This window comes from Berghia stephanieae, chromosome 5 (genome assembly GCF_034508935.2).
Source record: "Berghia stephanieae isolate SIO BIC M18660-M18661 chromosome 5, UCSD_Bste_1.3, whole genome shotgun sequence".
Lineage (NCBI taxonomy): Eukaryota > Metazoa > Mollusca > Gastropoda > Nudibranchia > Aeolidiidae > Berghia > Berghia stephanieae.
Window position 1 is genome coordinate 25,610,154 of NC_088364.1, and position 21,827 is coordinate 25,631,980.

Here is a 21,827-nt window from a genome sequence, read left to right on the forward strand (position 1 = left end):
TCGTCTTTCTCATCATTTATCATAATCTTATCACTGCAGTGTAAAAACCTTATATACTCTCCCATTATGAACATTTCAGGACAGAGCAAATGAGGAAATGAAGTTTTTAAAAGAACTCTCTGAAAGTCAAGATAAAAATATACAGCTGCAAAATAAGGTATTGTATTGTATTTAGTTTCTATCAACTCCCGAGGGAGCTCACTCCATAAACGAACAGCGGAGGGAAAGAAAGAGTGTATGTAGGTGTCTGTTCTTGATTTTAAAATTTGTTGTCATGTCCTCTTGTTTGTCTGTTTTTTGGTTGTAAGTACTTATGGAATTTTATGCTGGTGTTGCCTGTATTAATTTTTTGAAAGGCACATAGCTTGTTTCTTTTACGATGATATTGCATTTTTTCTAGATCTAAGTTTTCTCTGAGTTTTGTTACGCTATTGTAATGTGAGTATTTCTTAGTTATTCTCTTTACTTAAATGTAAAAAAAACCCCCTAAAATTTCCATTTCTGATTTTTCTGACTATAAATTTAATTTTTTCCAATGAGTTAATTTTGACATAATACCAGATTGACTAGATAGGTCTCATAGTGTTTGATGACAGTAAAAATAAAAACCAGCTTGGGCTTTGCCTCGTGATCGCCACACTAGTTTTTAACCTTCTATTGTAGGTGGACGATTTAGACAGAAAGACGAGACAACAACAAGAAACAATCTACAATCTGAAAGAACAGGTTACTCATTTACAGTCAGAGCTCACACTGAAAGGCTCTCAATTTGACGGTAAGGTACAATCAGTATGTTCTGTGTTCTGTGTTTTCATTTTTGCAAAGTTGCTATACTGATATCCATTCATTCAAAGTCTTTTTGTATTCATTCATATTTTCTTCCACACTCGGTTATGAAAATGTTAGTTTTCATGCAGTGCAATATCCTTTAAATCTGCACAAAGTGCATTGTTAGGGATCTGAAGTCAACAGCAACTTTTAGCATCTTGAGTTGTAAGATGTAAAGACAATTACATAATTTATTTTGACAGACTGAGCTGTAACCAGCCACATACTCATTTGACATTCAGTATGACTAGAAAATGTGAGTAAAGTGTCTTTCCATAGGGCAAACTTTCTGCTGCCAGTAGTGGGACTTGAAACAGGCTTCTGTAGGTCATAATTAGAATGCCATACCGCTAGATCTCAAAATTGAGTTACGTTTTTTCATCCATTCATATTTGATCACATTTCCTTAATTTATTTTTTTTACTCAACCAGAGCGTATTGGTCAGGAAAAATTGAGACAGAAGGAGGCAATGAGAGACATAGAACAATACAAACAAAAAGAGGTGAGGCAGGTTTTTTTATACAGTTATACATTAATATGGTTTTGTGAATGTGGACCACATCTTAAATGTTATGAGAAGATACTGGATATGCCCAGTGACCATATGGATGATCATTATTATATGTGAGGGTCTGTGATGTTTGTATAGTACTGTGCTTCACAATTAAGTTGCCACCCGATAATGGTTTATTCCTAAATAATGAGCAGTTCAAATTTGTTGAAAATGGTATCAAATGAAAGATAGAAACCTCTTTAACAACGGGAAACACTTTAGAAATAAAAAAACAACAAACTATTGTGAATGGAATAGCCAAAGAAATAAACAGAGGGTCGAAAAAATGATCCTACAAATTTCATGATGATATTTGAAAGCAAACAAATGCTTGAAATAAAGCCAAAACCTGGTTTGTTTCCTTACCTTTTTATTCAGTATCTTATTTGAGCATCAGCTGACTCTATGCATGCTTGTATCCGGCATCGTATAATAATAATAATAATAATAATAATAACAATAATAATATTAATAATAATAATAATAATGATAATGATAATAATAATAATAATAATAATAATAATAATAGTAATTATTATTATTTATTATTATTATTATTATTATTATTATTATTATTATTATTATTATTATTATTATTATTATCATTATTATGATCATTATCATTATTATTATTATTATTATTATTATTATTACTATTATCATTATTATTATTATTATTATTATTATTATTATTATTATTATTATTATTATTATTATTATTAATTATTATTATTATTATTATTTAAATTTTAGTTTTTATGGTAGCGGTGGTGGTGGGGCCTGGGAGCCGAGGTTTTGGTTATTGTCAGATGTCGTCACTTTATTGCATGTCAACTATTTTCTTTCAAGTTTGAAACCTTTTATCATCAAAGATTAGCTTCACTTATTTTAACCGAACAAACGCACTTTTAAAATGTCTATCACTAGCTCTTGCCAGGTAACTAACCTACCTAATAGTGTCTTGAGTTAAAGAATAATGGAAAGCTCTTGTTACTAATCTATTTTTCAGGGTAGTTGATTTGCACATGAAGATTAAAAGGAATTGATTTTAATCTATTTTATAATTTAAACAAAAATTCAACAGCTTCTCCGACAGAAACAAGAGAGTGAAGACATGGAAAGAATTCTCAGAGAGAGAATCTCCAAAATGGAACAGCAGAGACTGGACCATGAGGAAGAAATAAGCCGACTGAAAACAGCAAACACAGCAGACAAGCTTAATGCTGAGGAGCAAATTGCATCCCTCAAACACAGACTAAAGTCTGAAGAGGTGAGTTTTATTTTTATCTTCTTCATAACATTTGAAATGATGACTTTCAAAAAACGTAAGTCAAGCCCAGACAGAAAAAGTTAACAATTTGAGTATGATGGAAACCTTGGAATCCCCAAGGAAAAGATGAACCTCTATTCTAAAACACTAAGGGCTTGGCTGTGAAGAAGGTGAAGGAGACTCACTAAATAAAGGGCAAACAATATGAGTCTACATTTAATCATGAAAAAGACTTAACAAGTCTTGAAAGCCAACTCTCCATTTTGTTTAATCGAAATGAATTAGCTTGTTGTCGATTTTTTTTTCATCAAATTTGGCAAATATTTCAAGGGACAAAATATTATTGCCTGTAAAGTGTGAACAGGATGATTGTGTGTCAAATATTTCAGATGTGACATTTGGTTACCATTGCATTTTCTCTTATTTTACTTTAATTCCACATTTTAAAACATGCTTTTATTTTGTCTTGAAAGTATATTTTGTAAATTCGTGACTCATACATGAGTATTCAGAATAAAAAAGTTTTCAGAGCAAGAAGCTAGCAAAAACGGACTATAACAATTGATTGCTACTATGTAGTTAGGACTCTACTTTATTGTAAAATACTTGCCACTAGATCTAACTGAACCATGTACCCAAACACCATTGAGTGATCATAACACTACTCCGACCGTTTTGAAACTGATTTTTCTGCTTGTGAATCAAGTGTTCTAACAATTGTACTATTTGAACTGTCTCTCTCTGATATGCTCTTATTTATTTTCCGTTTTATTATGGTATTTAGGAACAACGACATCATCAATTAGAAGAGAAGATTCGTGTCTTACAAACCAGCAAGGATGAGTTACAAAGTCACTGCAACCAGCAGACGTCACTGCTTACCCAACTACAGCATAAAAATAGCAACCTTCAGCTGGAGGCAGAGAATCTACGACGTCAACTGGATGAGATGGGTCAGGTAAATGGTCTGCCTAATAGTAATGGAACAAGAAGGATTTGTATGAAGAGGTTTAAAAAATGTATTCTGGCTCTTACGTCTTACATGCAATTTCAACTATGATAGCCTAATTTATATTAATGATCTTTTGGTCATTTATTGTTCCACAGGATTTCTAAGATCAAACATGGCCAAAACTGTCTTGGCATCGCGTAAAGTTGGAGAAAGAAATTTATATTTTTTGACCTTCCTTTTCTGGATCTTTCTATCAACCTCATGACAGATATGCTTGTCACAGTAAAGATTGTTCACAATTATCTTATTAAATTTTATTTTATTAAGAACTGAATTCATCTCACTCCAGTTATATTTCGGTAGGCTTAGATAAACTTTACCTTCTAATATTAGATCGTCTTTCCTTTTATAGCCTTCCCTCGAATTAATTTCTAATTAGTGAATACTTTTCGTTCTACATTCTGTCACGTAGCCACTTATTATAAAAGCTGATAGGTCTAACACTCTACACTCACTTTCTCTCCACAATCTATGCCGGACGGCCAGTCGCTCTATTCCTATATATATACTGGAAGATTTTTATCTTTTGGGACTTTGTAGATATTATATCTACACCATTAAGACGCCGGAGCTTTTAACTTTGATTGTATAATCTTCAAGGATCAAACCCAAGCCCGCTGTACTACACTATAACCTCTTACCAATTGCCTGGAAGTGGAATTTTACGAGTCCAATCCTGTTATCAGAGGAATAGATCATCCAAGCCCATCACTTGCCTGGAAACGTAAACTTACGAACCTGACATATTATCATAAGTTACGTAAAATATTCATACCTCTATTTGTAACTGCCACGATCACTGTTTATCTCTTTTAATTAAATTTCATCATTATTTTTATTTCATTGTAAACAAATCGTTAATTGTTTTTCATTTATAGTAACTAGTAAATTCTGGGGCCTCATTCTACATAGATCTTTATGCATAGTCGAGTAGCTCTTTACTCACTTGAGACCATGACATTTTGGAGGGGACACATATAAAGAATTGAATTTATTTAGTTACTTATATCTATTTCATCTAACCTTAAAGTTTAAATTGTAAAACTCTTAATTGCCCCACTTGATCATATTTTAATTGAACTCCCTATTTACAGGATTAATTTTTTTTTCTTTTTCATTTCTTCATTTAAATGGAATAGCAATTTATCCATTCATTCTTTCATTCAAATTGAATAGCATTTTATTGATTCATTCCTTCATTCATTTATTCATTTATAAATTATTCATTCATTCATTGTTCATTCATTTATTTATTCATTCATTCATTCATCCATTCATTCGTTTATTCACTCATTTATCCAATCATTCATACATTTATTCCTCCCTTCATTCTTTCATTCATACATTATCCATTCATTCATTCATCTATTCACTCAGTTTTTCATTCATTCATTCATTCCTTGTCCACTTTGTTATTATATCACTCATTTCATTTTGTTGTTTGCCTCATTCATGAATTGTTTTCAATATGTTTACATTCCATAACGATTCATTCACCTATCATCCAATCACTCAGTGTTGTGAACACATTTTGTAACTATTGTAAATCTTACGATATTTTATTGTTTTGTATTTCAGACATCACTGTTAAACACTCTTCAATGCCTAATTACAATTGTTGAACAACCATTGAACAAGAGAGAGGTCCCAGCCACGAACTGAGTTGGTAAATATATCCTTCATTATTCTCTTTTACATGAGTTAGCATCACATGGTAACTATAGACATCGTGATTTGTTTTGCATAGTGATTTGTTTTAAATACATTTTTGGCATACTACTGTTACCGAAAACCACTTATATATTATGTTCTGAAAAGTGAGTCTTTAAAAACTAAATAATAATAAAAGGAGTCTACTAGCCGTCGTGTTATATTTAGTGATAGATAACTTGGGATTATTTTGGCATCCTATTATTGTTATCACACTCTAGTATATTAGCGTCATTGCGAATAATTGTACACAAACTAACGACGAGTCACACACATTGGTCATACATTTTTCGTAGTAACATAGTTTAGAGTACACGCGATTGACACATTGTTATTGACACAAGTCATAATAACTCCGCATTGTATTGACACATTGCTTTATAAGATATAACGATAAAAGGCATCAAATTCAACATACATAATAAGTTGAAATAAGAGAGAGAGATTTCTAAAAATAGAACAGTTCATTCCAGTAAGTGTAAATAAATAAAACAGTCAGTAACAGTATCCTGTCAATATAATATATATAAAACATCGTAACTAATTTATTGCAACATGGAAGCATATAAAAGATACTTAAGTCTCGCAAAGGACTTAGAAATACCCCAGGAAAGAATATTTTCATGGTGCGAAGAGAAAGTAAAAGAAGAAAAAGAACATGAAGAAAGAATTCGTAGAGAAGAAAATGAAGAAAGAATTCGTAAAGAAGAAAAAGAACACGAAGAAAGAATTCGTAGAGAAGAAAATGAAGAAAGAATTCGTAGAGAAGAAAATGAAGAAAGAATTTGTAGAGAAGAAAAAGAACACGAAGAAAGAATTCGTAGAGAAGAAAAAGAACACGAAGAAAGAATACGTAGAGAAGAACGAGAAGAAAGAGTCCAAGAAAGGGAACTAAAAAGACAAATAGCTTTAGCAGAAGAAGAAACCAAAAGGACCCAAATGATGCTGGAAATTGAAAAAACAAAAACCGGTCATGAAAGAAAACATAATAATAGTGATGAATTTTTCGTGAAACTTCCACGCATGCCAACATACGATGAACGCTCAGACTGCCTAGAATCCTTCTTACACCGATTCGAAGTTCAGGCTAAAGGTTATCGTTGGCCAGAAAGCAAATGGGCCACAGCCTTGATTAACTGCTTATCTGGAGAACCGCTAAAAGTTTTCTATACCTTAACAACTGAAGATGCAGATGACTATGGTAAAATTAAAGACGCTCTACTAAAAAGATTTAGATTAACGGAAGATGGTTACCAGGAAAGGTTTCACACTGCAAAACCGGAAAGTGGAGAAGACTTTAATACATTCGTGAACCGAATTACTCAATTTCTAAATCGGTGGCTTGAGTTGGCAAACGTAAAACAAGACGACTTTGCAGGCCTTTACTATCTCACGCTGAAGAATCGAATCTATCAAGCTTGCAACCCAGATTTAGTCGCATTCTTTAAAGAGAGAAAGCCAGAAAACTTGGACAAATTAAAAATCTACGCAGAAAACTTTAACAGCGCACATCCATTGACACCCCTTAGCAGAACATTGAAGGAACCATACTACGCTGCCGCTGCTCAGAGTCCAGGTACACCTAAAGTTCAGTACTCAAATAGAACGAGCCGATCAATCACTCGGAACACGCAAGTGAAACAAGATGATCATAGTAACAAACCATGGAACAAACAGTTCAATAGAGACCATAGCCAACCCTATCAAAACAAAACAAGAAATAGCACTGACAATAATACTGAGTATAAGAAAACCAACAAACCTATAATTAAATGTCAATATTGTGGAATGAAAGGCCACACAGCAGACAAATGTTACAAAATCGTGGGATATCCGAAAGAAACTGCAAATGCATCACTCCAAACCAGTGTAAATAATCAGACACGAATAATGTCAGGAGAAAATATAAATGTGTATTGCGTGAAAGGTATGTCACTTTTAACACAAACTCACAAATCAGGATCGCTATTTTTTTGTGAAGGCAAAGCTAATGGAACTGATTGCAAAATATTGAGAGACACAGGATGCAGTACAGTAGGAATAAAAGCATCTTTGATCAATGACGAAGACAAAACTGGAAAAACGGTACAATGCATCACATTCAGTGGCACAGTCGAAACCTTTGAAACAGCTAACGTGTACATAGAAACCCCATACTATACAGGAATAGTGGAATGCTGTATACTTCCCAACCCCGTCGCTGATGTTATTGTTGGCAATATAAAAGGTCTTAAAGACAACCCAACAGATGTAAAGGAATGGTCATTAACCCAAGAAACAGCTTGTCTAGCAGAAACAAGAAAGATGACTAAGACAACAGAGAAGCCAATGACTATTTCTCTTGAACCACAGCAATTTGACAGGAACACGTTCATTGAAGAACAGAAAAAGGACCCGACTTTAACTTCATATTTCAATATCGCAAACAAAGGGACGAAATCAAAAGTTGAATACATCATTGAAAAAGATATTCTGTTCAGGTTACATAGGAAAAGAAACAAAATAGCTAAACAACTGGTCACGCCGAGTATTTACAGAAACAAAATCCTTGGAATAGCGCACGATTCAATAACTTCTGGACATCTTGGGAGCTCTTCCACATTGAAGAGAATATCCGAGAATTTCACATGGCCTGGAATTACTAAAGACGTCCGAGAATATGTGAAATCTTGTGACACATGCCAAAGAAGAGTCGCAAAAGGCAGAATACCGAGATTGCCATTAGAGACAACCCCAGTTATTGAAAAAGTTTTTCAAAAAGTTGCAATTGACATTATAGGCCCTTTAACAAAATCAGATAGAAACCATACACACATACTAACACTAGTCGATTACGCAACCAGGTGGCCAGAAGCGATAGCATTGAAATCAACTACATCGGATCACATAGCTGAAGCATTGATGACAATTTTTACTAGAATAGGCATACCAAATGAGATACTGTCGGACAATGGACCCCAATTTACATCACATATGATGCATGAAACCATGAAACTCATGGAATCCAACACTCATTCACAACTCCCTACCACCCCCAAGCAAATGGTCTTTGTGAAAGATTTAATGGCACTCTAAAGAATATGTTAAGAAAAGTGTCAGCAGAAAAACCAGATGATTGGGACAGATACTTACCAGCAATCCTATTTGCATATAGAGAAATACCCCAAGAATCTACAGGCTACTCCCCATTTGAGTTGATGTATGGACGATCACCTCGCGGCCCGATCAATATAGTAGCCGACATTTGTAAAGGGAATGAGGAGGACAATAACGAAATTATGTTTGCTTACGAATATGTAAGAAACCTAAAAGACAGAATAGAGGACACGTGTAAGCTAGCACAGGAATCCGTCACTAAAAAAGCAGAGAAATACAAGGAATACTCTGATCGCAAAAGCAAATCGAGAAAATTTGCGATTGGTGACAAAGTACTAATACTCTTACCCGATGACTCGAGTAAACTTTTAGCTACATGGAAAGGACCATTCAAAATAATAGCAATAAAATCTAATGTTAATTACGAGATTAAAATTAACAACACAACAAAGACATTCCATGCAAATATGCTAAAAAAGTATTTTGATAGAGACACAGTGTCGCAACCTATGTTTACTAATATCGAAGCTTCAAATGCAGGATTAATCATACCGTTGGTCATGGGACACAGACACCCGAGACAGAAAAACAAACAAAAATCGCACAATTGCAACCACCTAAGACAAAAAAAGAAGTACGCAAAGTACTTGGGCTCCTAAATTTTTACAGGAAATACATTTACAACTTCGCGCACATCGCGACACCGCTAACAAATCTGACAAAGAATGGGTCACCGAACAAAATTGTTTGGACAGAAGTGTGTCAGAATAGCTTTAACCAATTAAAGGCATTACTCTGTTCAGAACCAATTCTTAAATTACCCGACATATCAAAAGAATTTGTTGTAAGAACTGACGCGTCTGATAAGGGCATCGCAGGTGTACTATTACAGGAGAATGAGGGAACTCTAATGCCTTGCTTATATGCAAGCAGAAAATTATTGGACAGAGAATCACGATACTCTGTAATAGAGCGTGAAGGACTAGCCATCGTCTTTGCTTTAAAGACATTCAGCAGATATCTACTGCTAAAAGAGTTTGTGGTCGAAACGGACCATAAACCACTCACGTACATAAGAAATAACAAAATGAATAATAGTAGAGTACTAAGGTGGAGTCTATTTTTGCAAAATTACACTTTCAGTATCTCTCACATACCAGGCTGTGAAAATATTCACGCCGACCTACTTTCTCGATTAGTGTAAACACGTGAGAAGGGTATAACTTAACCTCCCATGCATACTGTTAGTTACCTCGCAAATTATGCCAAATCAGAACGCACAATTTCGATAATTTTATTTGTAAACATGATGACCCAACTTAATGTAACATTGAGTATTGTTTGGATATATATACCATACCCATTCATGATTTGGGAAATCTTCTCTTTATCTATTATTGTTATGAATTTTCACTCATTTATGATTAATAATTGAAATGTCAATATCCCATTTACATTTTCATTCATTTCATTCAGTAAATTACCTTCATATCATCGACTTAAATCATGCTTCATTGCCATCACTATTGTTTATCACAATGATTTGTAATCACATTGCCATCATGTCGTTCATCACAATGATTTGTAATCACAATCTTTCATTGTTATTGTCGCCCATTCATATACCTACGTTAATATAAACATTTCCATGTCTAGTTAATAAATAATTTAATTGTAGCACAAATCATAACAATGGATTAATGCTAGAGTATCATGATAGTAAATTTACTTCCGTTTGTAAAATCTATCTTTCCCATAATGGTTAAAGAGTATATTTTAAACGTGGGTGGGGGGTGTCACAGTAAAGATTGTTCACAATTATCTTATTAAATTTTATTTTATTAAGAACTGAATTCATCTCACTCCAGTTATATTTCGGTAGGCTTAGATAAACTTTACCTTCTAATATTAGATCGTCTTTCCTTTTATAGCCTTCCCTCGAATTAATTTCTAATTAGTGAATACTTTTCGTTCTACATTCTGTCACGTAGCCACTTATTATAAAAGCTGATAGGTCTAACACTCTACACTCACTTTCTCTCCACAATCTATGCCGGACGGCCAGTCGCTCTATTCCTATATATATACTGGAAGATTTTTATCTTTTGGGACTTTGTAGATATTATATCTACACCATTAAGACGCCGGAGCTTTTAACTTTGATTGTATAATCTTCAAGGATCAAACCCAAGCCCGCTGTACTACACTATAACCTCTTACCAATTGCCTGGAAGTGGAATTTTACGAGTCCAATCCTGTTATCAGAGGAATAGATCATCCAAGCCCATCACTTGCCTGGAAACGTAAACTTACGAACCTGACATATTATCATAAGTTACGTAAAATATTCATACCTCTATTTGTAACTGCCACGATCACTGTTTATCTCTTTTAATTAAATTTCATCATTATTTTTATTTCATTGTAAACAAATCGTTAATTGTTTTTCATTTATAGTAACTAGTAAATTCTGGGGCCTCATTCTACATAGATCTTTATGCATAGTCGAGTAGCTCTTTACTCACTTGAGACCATGACTATGCTGACTCTCTTGAAATATATGTCTGTCCTCAAATTTTATCTCTATATGTAAAGTGCGGCTTTGTGGTCTTGTGGTATGATTCTCACCTTTGGACTGGAAGGTCCAGGGTTTGATTCCTGCTCAGAGTGGCGCATTGGAAAAGGCTCTTTACTCATATTATTCTCTCATCACATTCAGGTGTAAAATGAGTGGCTGTTAACAGTGTTGTCTCTGTCAAGAAAAAAAAATTGCAATATCGCCTTAAAGGCTTCAGGTCTCATCCTACATGCTAAGTGTTGCTGTTGGCTAGGGACCCTTTGTAAAGTGCTTTGAGAATGTTTAGTGTTTATTGCTATATAGATGCTCGTTTTTTGTTTTTTTTTCTTTTTATGTTTTTTTTAAGACTTTAGTTTGATGCATTATCATAATTTAAGCATGTGTTGTATGTATGTCTTTCATAATGAAGACAGCTGTATAACTTCTTATTTATTTTAATTTCAGGAGCTTGCAGAGAAAAACAACCACACAATGGCAGAGGTTGGGAAAGTGAAGCTAGAACTAAACAAATCCCAGAGCAAACTGGACCATGAGAGGTCCATTCAAGCGGAGATGAGGGAAAAACTAGCCACTGTTGATTCACAAATGTCGGGTAAGGAAAGATATTTTTTCTCCTTCATAATATTGTCAAATTCTCATAGATTTTGTGAAATTTAAATCCAATAAAAAAATAAAACTACTTTTTAACTCTTTCCTTACCTGTTTTTTTTATAATTTTGTGAAATGTTGCACCCGTTTAACGTGGAAATGAATTTTTTGGCTTAAACTAAATAGCAAAAGATAACGATTTATATCCTTTTGTTTTTAATTTTAAAAAAAACACAAGCTCTATAACCTGGTGTGAAGCTCAAACAGTAGTAACCAAAATGCATGTCCAAACTTTGTGATGAAGAATAAAAAGATGGTTGTTGCATTTGAATAAATTTGATGTTTTCCCTATTGTTGGTAAGAAGAGCGAATTTGTCTTCGATTCATCTTTGATATGTCTTACCCATAGCAGATCTGTATAATGTGTACAACTCACAGGAAAACGATATTTATAAAGATTTATTTATTTTTAAAAGACAATACGAAACTCACAAATTTTATACAGGCTTTATCACCTCCTTGTCCACCCAACAATGAGTAAGTAGTTGGGCCTGTTAGATATGGCAGAAAGTACTTTGCCACCTATCAAATTGATGGCAAGCAATTGCTATTGTCTACTCACCTCTATAGAAACTAGGCTTTTCTGCTATGAATGTTTGCTTTTTTTTAATTTAAAGAATAAGCCAAATTTCACAGATACATATCATAAGGTTTTTTTCTTTGTAACTATCATTCAATGGCAAAGTAATAACGATTGTCATGATAATAACAATTTATGATCGCAATTCTTTTACATTTTTCTGGGTTTTTTTGTAGAGCAATTACTGAAGCACAGGAGTTTGCTGGAGGAGAAAGAAAAGGAAATTGTTTTACTTCAAGAAAAGTTAAAAGGTCGTGACTTAGAGCTTGTTCGCATGAGAGAGGAAGAAGCACAACGTGTGCAAGTTCTACAGTCAGCCATTTTGAATTATGTAGGAAGTAAACATGGAACTTCACCCCGTTGATATATCCATCTCATTTAGTTACAGTTTTTATTAAGTCATTTCTTTGTAAATTCACAGATTATGTTTCACTATCTTTAAGATGAAAAATGTGATAAATTATAATGATTTAAAGATAAGAGAAAGACATCATATGAGAATACTCGGGTGGACAAATTTGAATTACAATGCTCAATGCAATCCACTTTGATTCATCTCTGTGAGACCATCAAATTTTGTTGACTTTATCTCTTTTCATAGGAACCAATATTTAGGATATCCGAAATGTGGTTCAATGCCTTTGTCTGATAAAGAGTTATGTATGAATAGCGTCGTGTGTCACACACAGAATGATAATACAAGCTCACACTACCACTCTCCTCATTTTCTATGGTTGAAATTTTTTTTCTTTTACCTTGATGTTGATTTTAGGCAGATATCCATTCAGTAAGGTTGACATCATAAATTTAACGAAAATGATAAAAGAGGGGAAAACATTGGGGCTATCCTAAATGGTTTAAGTGAGAGTTGATTTTCAGTGTGCTGACTTCACGTGAATTGCACTGTCAATTGAGGATACAAAGAACTTTGCATTTCATTCGTTTCTAAAACAATAGAATTATAATTATCTGGTCAATTTTTGTCATGATGGCTGATAGTAAATGTATTGTCAGTAGCTTGGTAGTTTGGACTCTGTTCTTGAAATTAAGTTTAAGACAATTACAATTAGCGTTGCCAATGACTTGATTTGTGACAAAGATAGCAAAGAGCTGGATTGACATTGCATTGGTAAGACACATAACTTAAATTACCACACTTTTTCAGGTGTAAATGAGTAAATTGCTACCTAATTTTAATGAGTGGCCTATATTGTAAAAGCACTATAGTTTCAAGCAAGGAACCTAACAGGATGCTTTTACAGCACGAAATTGAAATTGAATGTTGATTTTATCATGAGGTTTGCTGGGAGATGAATTGTTATGAAGAACACTGAACTTGGTGACCCTGTGGAAAGTTCTTCAATTTCATTTGTGTTTTGATCACTACGAAAAACAGAGATATTTTATTATAGTTTCAATTGGTGTTTTATCTTTTAGATTTTTAAAGTTTTACCTCAGCCACGAATTTAGATTTTCTCAGCTTTGTTTGTCACTTGTAGGAAACATTTAGGCTAGATTTTTATTCACGATTCTTATCACGTTGTTGCCTTATCCTCATTCTCTCTCTCAATTCTGCCGTACAACGACAAAACCCCGTATATTCGAAATTGGGTCAAACAGACATTTTTATATCATTGTGATCAGAATGACACCCTGCATCTACTCACAAAATATTTCAAGGCAATTCTTACAAATAAAAAAGTTAAACATTTTTAAAACACTGTATGTTGCTATTTCTATCAGCTGATGCAGCGACAAAACCCCGTAAGTCCAGTTATACGGGGTTTTGTCATTGCATTGCCTCGATACGGGGTTTTGTCGTTGTATAACAGGCCTCCTCTTCTTCACCATCCTTTTCTTTCTCTCCTTCCTTTACTTCTTCTTCTTTTACTTCTTCTACTTCTTCTTCTTCATCATCATCTCCTCCTCCTCCTCCTCCTCCTCCTCCTCCTCCTCCTCCTCCTCCTCATCCTCCTCCTCCTCCTCCTTGTCCTCCTCCAAATCTCCTTCTTCTTCTTCTTCTTCTTCTTCTTCTACTTTTTCTTCTTCTTCCCTTCTCCTCCTTGTCCTCCTCTTCCTCACCCTCCTCCTTTTTCTCTTCTTCTTCTTCTTCTTCTTCTTCTTCTTCTTCTTCTTCCCCCCTGCTCCTCTTTCTCTCCCTTTTCTTCTTTCTTCTTTCTTCTTCTTCTTCTTCTCTTCTTCTTCTCTCTTCTTCTCTTCTTCTTCTTCTTCTCTTCTTCTTCTTCTTCTTCTTCTTCTCTTCTTCTTCTTCTTCTTCTTCTTCTTCTTCTTCTTCTTCTTCTTCTTCTTCTTCTTCTTCTTCTTCTCTCTTCTTCTTCTTCTTCTTCTTCTTCTTCTTCTTCTTCTTCTTCTTCTTCTTCTTCTTCTTCTTCTCCTCCTCCTCCTCCTCCTCCTCCTCCTCCTCCTCCTCCTCCTTGTCCTCCCTTCCTCACCCTCCCTCCTCCTCCTTCTTCTTCTTCTTCTTCTTCTCTTCTTCTTCTTCTTTCTTCTTCTTCTTCTTCTTCTTCTTCTTCTTCTCTCTTCTTCTTCTTCTTCTTCTTCTTCTTCTTCTCTTCTCTTCTCTCTCTCCTCCTCCTCCTCCTCCTCCTCCTCCTCCTCCTCCTCCTTGTCCTCCTCCACTTCCTCCATATCTCCTTCTCCTTTTCTTCTTCCTTACTCTTCTTCTCCTCTTCTCTCCTCTTTCCTCACCCTCCTCCTTTTTCTCTTCTTCTTCTTCTCTTCTTCTCTTCTTCTTCTTCTCTTCTTCTTCTTCTTCTTCTTCTTCTTCTTCTTCTTCTTCTTCTTCTTCTTCTTCTTCTTCTTCTTCTTCTTTCTTCTTCTTCTTTTCTCCTCACCCTCCTCCTCCTTGTCCTCTTCCTCTTATTTCATAACGAAATATTATCAGTAGTAAATAAATTTAAAAGAACACTCGGTTCCCAATACATAAAAATATAGGTCAAACGCCGAGATACGGTATAGCATGCGTCATGATGCAACGACAAAACCCCGTATAATGTGAGATACGGTGTTTGCACCACTCCAATCGGATACCGATGCAGTGACAAAACCCCGTATAACAGTAAGTTCAGATTTTCGAATAGTACAGGTTTCTATTTTCTATTTTATACATCAAATGTGATAGAATAAAAAAAGACCTTTCGATTGATACCAAATTTGCACCAATTCTCCGCATAGTTATTGTAAAAAGTTGAAGTAATATTTGAAAAGTTTTTCGGCTCTCCTGTAAAATCACGTTTTGCCATAATTAACATGTTGTATATTCTAGAATATTTTAATAAATTGCATATAATCTAATTACTCAGTTCTCATATGTGTATTGAATGATTGAAGTAGACCGAAAAAAACATGATATCATAATGAAGGCTTAGGCATGTCCACTGTCCTCACCACACTCACAGTCAGCGGCACAGAGTTGCGACTTGTATGATTGAAGTTGAATAAATCTGCTACTTTTGGGATATAGAAATAAAGCTGAATGATTGTTGAATAATTATTGTTTCATTCTGTGCATAAATTATTTATTCATTTATATATTCTCATTATTAATACCAATTTTACTTGACATTTTAATCCACATATTTTTTGACATTTCTGTTCTTTTCCATGAAATCTATTCATTATGGTGATTCACCATCATTACCTAAGTATATCGAAGGACCTGAGTCTTCCAGTATCAAATATGAAAATCAAACTGATTAACATTCAATGCTAATTTCAAAGATGAGTCCTTTTTTAACCTCCCCTGCAAAAGTATATTGCAACAATTGAAATATGTAAATGCAAGCAGTTTTAAACCAAAAGAAATCATGATAGATTCTATACCATCTGACGACTTGTGTAAGTTATGTTACCAACTGTTTTACACCCTAGGAAATATTGCGTGCTCAGTTAATTATAATTTGGAAGGATTTTAAAAAAAATATATGCAGCACTAAAAAAAAATTCTCAACTTCATGTAGTTTTGTATTGATATAGTGTGCACATCACAAGGAATTCTGCCAAATTCTGATTTTAGGTCATATGATATTCACGTGATATGTCAACATGTCACAAATTGCATTTCATGTTAATTGAACAACTCTTACTGTCTAATAAGATGAATGCTTTTTGCATGGAACTATTTTAGCAATATTGAAAATGTGAATAACATTGTAAAATTGAATGGTATTCTATTAATGGAAAAGAAACGAACTGTGTGCATTGAGATTTGAGTTCTAGGAATTATAAAGGTTATAATTATTACCCATGTTACATCCTTAAGAAGTATTTTGAGGGTGTCCAACTCTGAATTATGTACGTATGAGAGAGATGATTTTGAGAAAAATTTTAAAAAGCAAAACAATGTGCATTCTGCAATGACACTTAACATAATATGTGTTTTGATCACATGACTATTCCCGCCAAATAATTGGAGTGTGATAAGTTTCTGTCGGTCACAAGGGTAGGGTAGGGTTTGGGTTTTAATATAAGCTAAAAAAATGATGTTTACACGGTTAGAGTCAGACACCTTCGATATGTAACATTTGATAAATTTTGAAATTGTTTGAACTCACAATTTGAACTTGATATCACTCTTAAATCCAGCACTCTATGTACCATTATCATATTTATGCCAGTAGAGAGTTATTCCGTCCAATAAGTTCACACAATTTTACCAAAAAGAAACAGAATTGACCTTATTCTTTCTCTCTCATTAAAGCAGCTGACTCAATCAGGCTGGGTGTGATTGTCAATGGATGATATGATTTAGAAATATTGTCATTTCTTTGTTTATAGTTTTATGTTCTCTTTTTGAATAACAATGTGAAATTGAATGTAAGCTTCAATTTAATATACGAAAACAGATAAAATGGACGTTTCGGGTTTCCCCTTTATCCACAAAGCAGGATGAATGAACACTACAGACGAATGAGCAGCAACATTTACCTGTTTTCTTTTTAAACTAGTCGCTCATCTATTTTCTTTATTTTTTTACTCAAGCATACCTAAATTCCACATCTATAATCTTTTGACCTTCCCCAGTATCTTTCATGTTACCGGTGCTGAAAGTATTTTAAAGTTCCTCAAGCACCATAAAACCCCTAGAAACAAACATCAAAAATGTCCTCTCTCCCGTTTCCCCTCTCTTTCTCTCTCTGTCTCTGTCTCTCTCTCTCTCTGTCTCTGTCTCTCTCTCTCTCTCTCTCTCTCTGTCTCTGTCTCTCTCTCTCTCTCTGTCTCTCTCTCTCTCTCTCTCTCTCTCTCTATTTCTCGCTTTTCCTCCCATGGTAGACAGATCCCCCCCCCTACATCTGTTTTCCCCTTCCATCTTGCTCTTGTCTTTGTTTTTTTCCTGATTGTGGCAGGGATTCTTAGCTGAGAGGTAAACAGTCAAAACTGTATTCCCTTTATTTTTTCAAGGGATGATATTTTATTTCCTCCAAAATCATCTTTTTGGTATGTACTACTATGTATTATAATTTTGAATATATTATGGTGTGTAAGGATTTGAGTGTAACTTTCATAGCAGGATCCTTTACTTGTGCCTGGATAGGACTTTTAGGTATTGTCAAAATACGCCCATCCAGGGATTGCTTGTGGAATCTTCTTCTGTTGCTTATTTGATCAAGTTCGTTTAATTCTTTGGTCCTTTTAACTGGACAACTTTTCTCCAATCATCTCTCTTTTTACTTGTACTGAAATGACCTAAAACTTCTAAAAACAACTCAAATCTTTTCCCCTTGTGTGTATGTTCAAGAGACAGAATAGAGACATAATTTTATAAGGTTTATCCATGACATGTATTTTTTATTAATGAAAATTCGATGCCTTTCATTATAAATATGTATCTATTATTTTGACATTTAAGCATCATATTTTTCAAAGCCTCGAATCACCAATTGCATTCATCATGACATTTTTGTCACATTTAAACTCAAACTAGGAACTTATTACTATTTGAATCGAAATTTCATAAACATATTAAAAAAAAAATAGCATTCTTACACCTGTGATAATATTCTTGCATCTTTGTAAAAATGTGTACTATTATTGAATTACATGTTGTATGTTGAGAGACTGATGTTATGTTAATGTTAAGTACTTTTGGTCTTTTTAAAATTCATCGTAAGGCTCAATTGAAAAGCGACGTAATACTATTATTATTATTATTATTATTATTATTATTATTATTATTATTATTATTATTATTATTTATTATTATTATTATTATATATTATAATAATAATAATAATAATTATTATTATTATTATTATTATTATTATTATTATTATTATTATTATTGTTGTTGTTGTTGTTGTTGCGATTGCTCCATCTACCTTTATTTCTAGTCTCTCTTTTCTTTTCTCCTCCTTTCTGTCATTCTGCCCTTCAAAACCCTATGACAACTGCCACCATCCTTGCATGGGGTTTCCTCAAACAACTATCAGAGTGGAATGTACTCATACAAGACCCAACTCATGCTCATTTGAGGAATATAAAAAAAACATTTGAGCTCTTGAAAGTGTTTTACAAGGGGTCCCAAACCAACAGCAACACGTAATGTTTAAGACGAGACACGACGGCTGAAAAGTGATATGATTTATATTTTTTCAACAGAGACCTCGCCACCTCTGTGACGCATTGGTAGCGTGTCTGACTGGTTATCAGGCTTCCTGAGGTTTGTTGCTCAATTGTAAAAAGTTGATTTTTTTGGGATCGTTTTTTCTTTTTGAATACTGTTTTTCTCTAAAAAATTTAAAGTGAAAATGATGAGAAATGTAAAATTAATGTCTAACGTCTTTTACATAACGATATCTTTTGTCCACAATTAAACATAAACTTCTGTAGTCCTTCAGAGCCACTAATAATAATAATAATAATAATAATAATAATAATAATAATAATAATGACGATGATGATGGTGGTGGTGGTGATGGTGGCGGCGGTGGTGATGATGATGATGATGATGATGAGGATAATAATAATGATATAGTAATAATAATGATAATATAATAATAATAATAATAATAATAATAATAATAATAATAATAATAATAATAATAATAATAATAATAATATAATATATATTATAATAATAATAATAATAATAATAATAATAATGATAATAATAATAATAATAATATAATGATAATAATGATATACTACTACTACTACTACTACTACTACTACTACTACTCCTACTACTACTACTACTACTACTACTACTACTACTAATAATATAATAATAATAATGATAATAATAATAGTAATAATAATAGTAATAATAATAATAATAATAATAATAATAATAATAATAATAATAATAATAATTATAATAATAATAATAATAATAATAACAATAGTAAACTCAGTATTGTTTGTCTAAGTCATTCCGAAATAATACCAGATTGATGCGTTGAGTCACAAATGATCAAACTAGTATTGGTTGGTATCGACGTGCAGGTCTGATAACCCAATCTATTATAGGTTCATTGTTGTAATGGAAATCTCAGAAAATGACGCAAAATATTGTCTATAACAACAATTTTCAACTAGGCCCATAATTGCGTTAGGGTGTCAGACTTACGTGTATGTAAACGTCGGTTGGCATAAGGGAAGATATTAGAATGTCTGTCAAGAAATAAGAACATAAATCGTTTGTGTTTAATTCCAAGATCATAATTTAATTTATCGCGAATTTATAATTTTATTTATTTTATATCATCAGTACTCTTTAACAGTTCTCAGGAGAAGGGGATTTAATATTTTAGAGGTTTACACAGATATATTGTTATTATTGAAATGAAAAAAACAAAACGACAACAAATAAACAGAAAGCATGCTAAGTTGGTAGGGCACTCGCTTCACATGCTGTGACACCTAGTAGAAAGTATTAGCTTCCTATCCAAAGGGTAGCAATCAATTGCTATTTTCCGTTTAACCCTATAGAAAACGCGGGATAAGCTCCGACTCTATGGGTCTAATGGCCCTGAAGGATTCCTATAAAAGACCGTCTCTATACTAAGTCGGGATAAAATTTATCCTGTAAACTGGATTCAACGTCAAAATCACTATGATCACAAACTGTTAGACCTTTGTTGTTCGTACAGCGCCACTCATTCTTTTTTTCATTTTTGAGAGGCATATTCTGCTCTAAATTTAAATGAATTCAAATGACTCAACTTGTCAGAAATTTTTTAAGCTGTGTCTCAGATGCAAATGTGTTTGACAAGTTAAGAGCTGTCTTTAATCATTGGTAATCGAAGGTGAATAAAAGTAGTAGTCCTTCAGAGCCATGGAGCCGGAGTTTATCCCGGTTTCTATAGCGTGAAACGGACAATAGCAATTTCTTGCAACCTTTAGATGGGGCGCTAGTCTATCGCAAAGTACTTACCGCCAGATCTAACAGACCCAGCTACCCAACCACTGCTAGGTGGACTGAGGGGTTGGTAACAAAATCTAGACTGCACCCGCTATTTGAAGTGGATATTCAGATTACAAGCAATGAAGTCTCATAACGGGATCATAATGGCATGAGATGATGTTAAACCAGTTAACTGCCGTACTCTGGAAGAAAATCGATTTTATAATTGGGCCATAAAACTCGTCTTTCAAATAATAATAATAATAATAATAATAATAATAATATTAATAATAATAATAATAATAATAATAATAATAATAATAATAATAATAATGATAATAATAATAATGATAATAATAATAATAATAATAATAATAATAATAATAATAATAATAATAATAATAATAATAATAATAACGGATGTGACAAATTTCCTACAATTTGGTAAGGAGAGGGTTAAATACTTATCCTAAATAGCATATATAACACAATCAAAGTTTCTGATTGTTGTCTATAAATTCAATTTGACTAATTAAATGACCACGACATAGAATCCTTTTGAGTCGGTGGGTCCTATATGTTCATATCGACATGATACCCTTTTCATACAATGGGTCACATTTGGGCAAGAAATTTTTGACCTAAAAAAATCCACGAATGAAGATGACCCTAAGCGTTCCGAATATACTGTTTGCAGTCTCAGGTTTAGGCATTTATAACAGCTGGGTGTCGTCTTAATTCATCAAAATCCGGAGTAAAGCATTCCTAGCCGCAATAGAAACAAACCGTTTGTCAGTATACGACGACATTGTCTTTGACTGATATTGCCCCCCCCCCCCCTCCCCATCTCCTTCCCTCCTCCAGTTGTTTCTAATGGCCCTTTAGAGCCATTTGGTTAACAGCGCTGGAGTTTATCCCGGTTTCTATATCATGAATAATAATTGCTTGCTATCGTTTGGAACGCTGGTCTATCGCATAGTACTTTCCCCCAGGTGTAACAACCTAGCTACCAAATCACTGCTGGGTGGACAGGGGAGCCAGAAAAAAAATCTCGACTGCACCGGGGATCAACCCTTTGATTGTGAAGCAAGTACTCTACCAACTAAGCTATCGGGACCCCCAGCTATTTCTAGGCCGCCCTCTTTTCGTCGTTCCTTGATGGACGATTTGAAATCGGAAGGCTTGG

General features: G+C 33.7%; 1 protein-coding gene and 1 long non-coding RNA gene across 2 annotated transcripts in view; one reads left to right on the forward strand and one right to left on the reverse strand.

Moving 5' to 3' along the window:
• LOC144972659 (leucine-rich repeat-containing protein 45-like) overlaps positions 1-14,440 on the forward strand; it is a 33,577-nt gene extending 19,137 nt beyond the window's left edge. Inside the window, exons 12-18 of the mRNA XM_078914139.1 lie at positions 80-157; positions 664-775; positions 1,261-1,331; positions 2,467-2,652; positions 3,437-3,610; positions 11,493-11,640; positions 12,453-14,440. Of these exons, the coding sequence (XP_078770265.1) occupies positions 80-157; positions 664-775; positions 1,261-1,331; positions 2,467-2,652; positions 3,437-3,610; positions 11,493-11,640; positions 12,453-12,640 (957 nt within the window). The 3' untranslated portion in view covers positions 12,641-14,440. The remainder of the gene's footprint in view (positions 1-79; positions 158-663; positions 776-1,260; positions 1,332-2,466; positions 2,653-3,436; positions 3,611-11,492; positions 11,641-12,452) is intronic.
• On the reverse strand, positions 11,163-20,687 carry LOC144972661 (uncharacterized). The gene is made up of 3 exons (XR_013645400.1): positions 20,672-20,687; positions 19,865-19,908; positions 11,163-11,222 (listed from the first exon to the last, which is right to left on the reverse strand). It is a non-coding gene; the product is annotated as an uncharacterized LOC144972661 (long non-coding RNA).
• Positions 20,688-21,827: the final 1,140 nt, after the last annotated feature.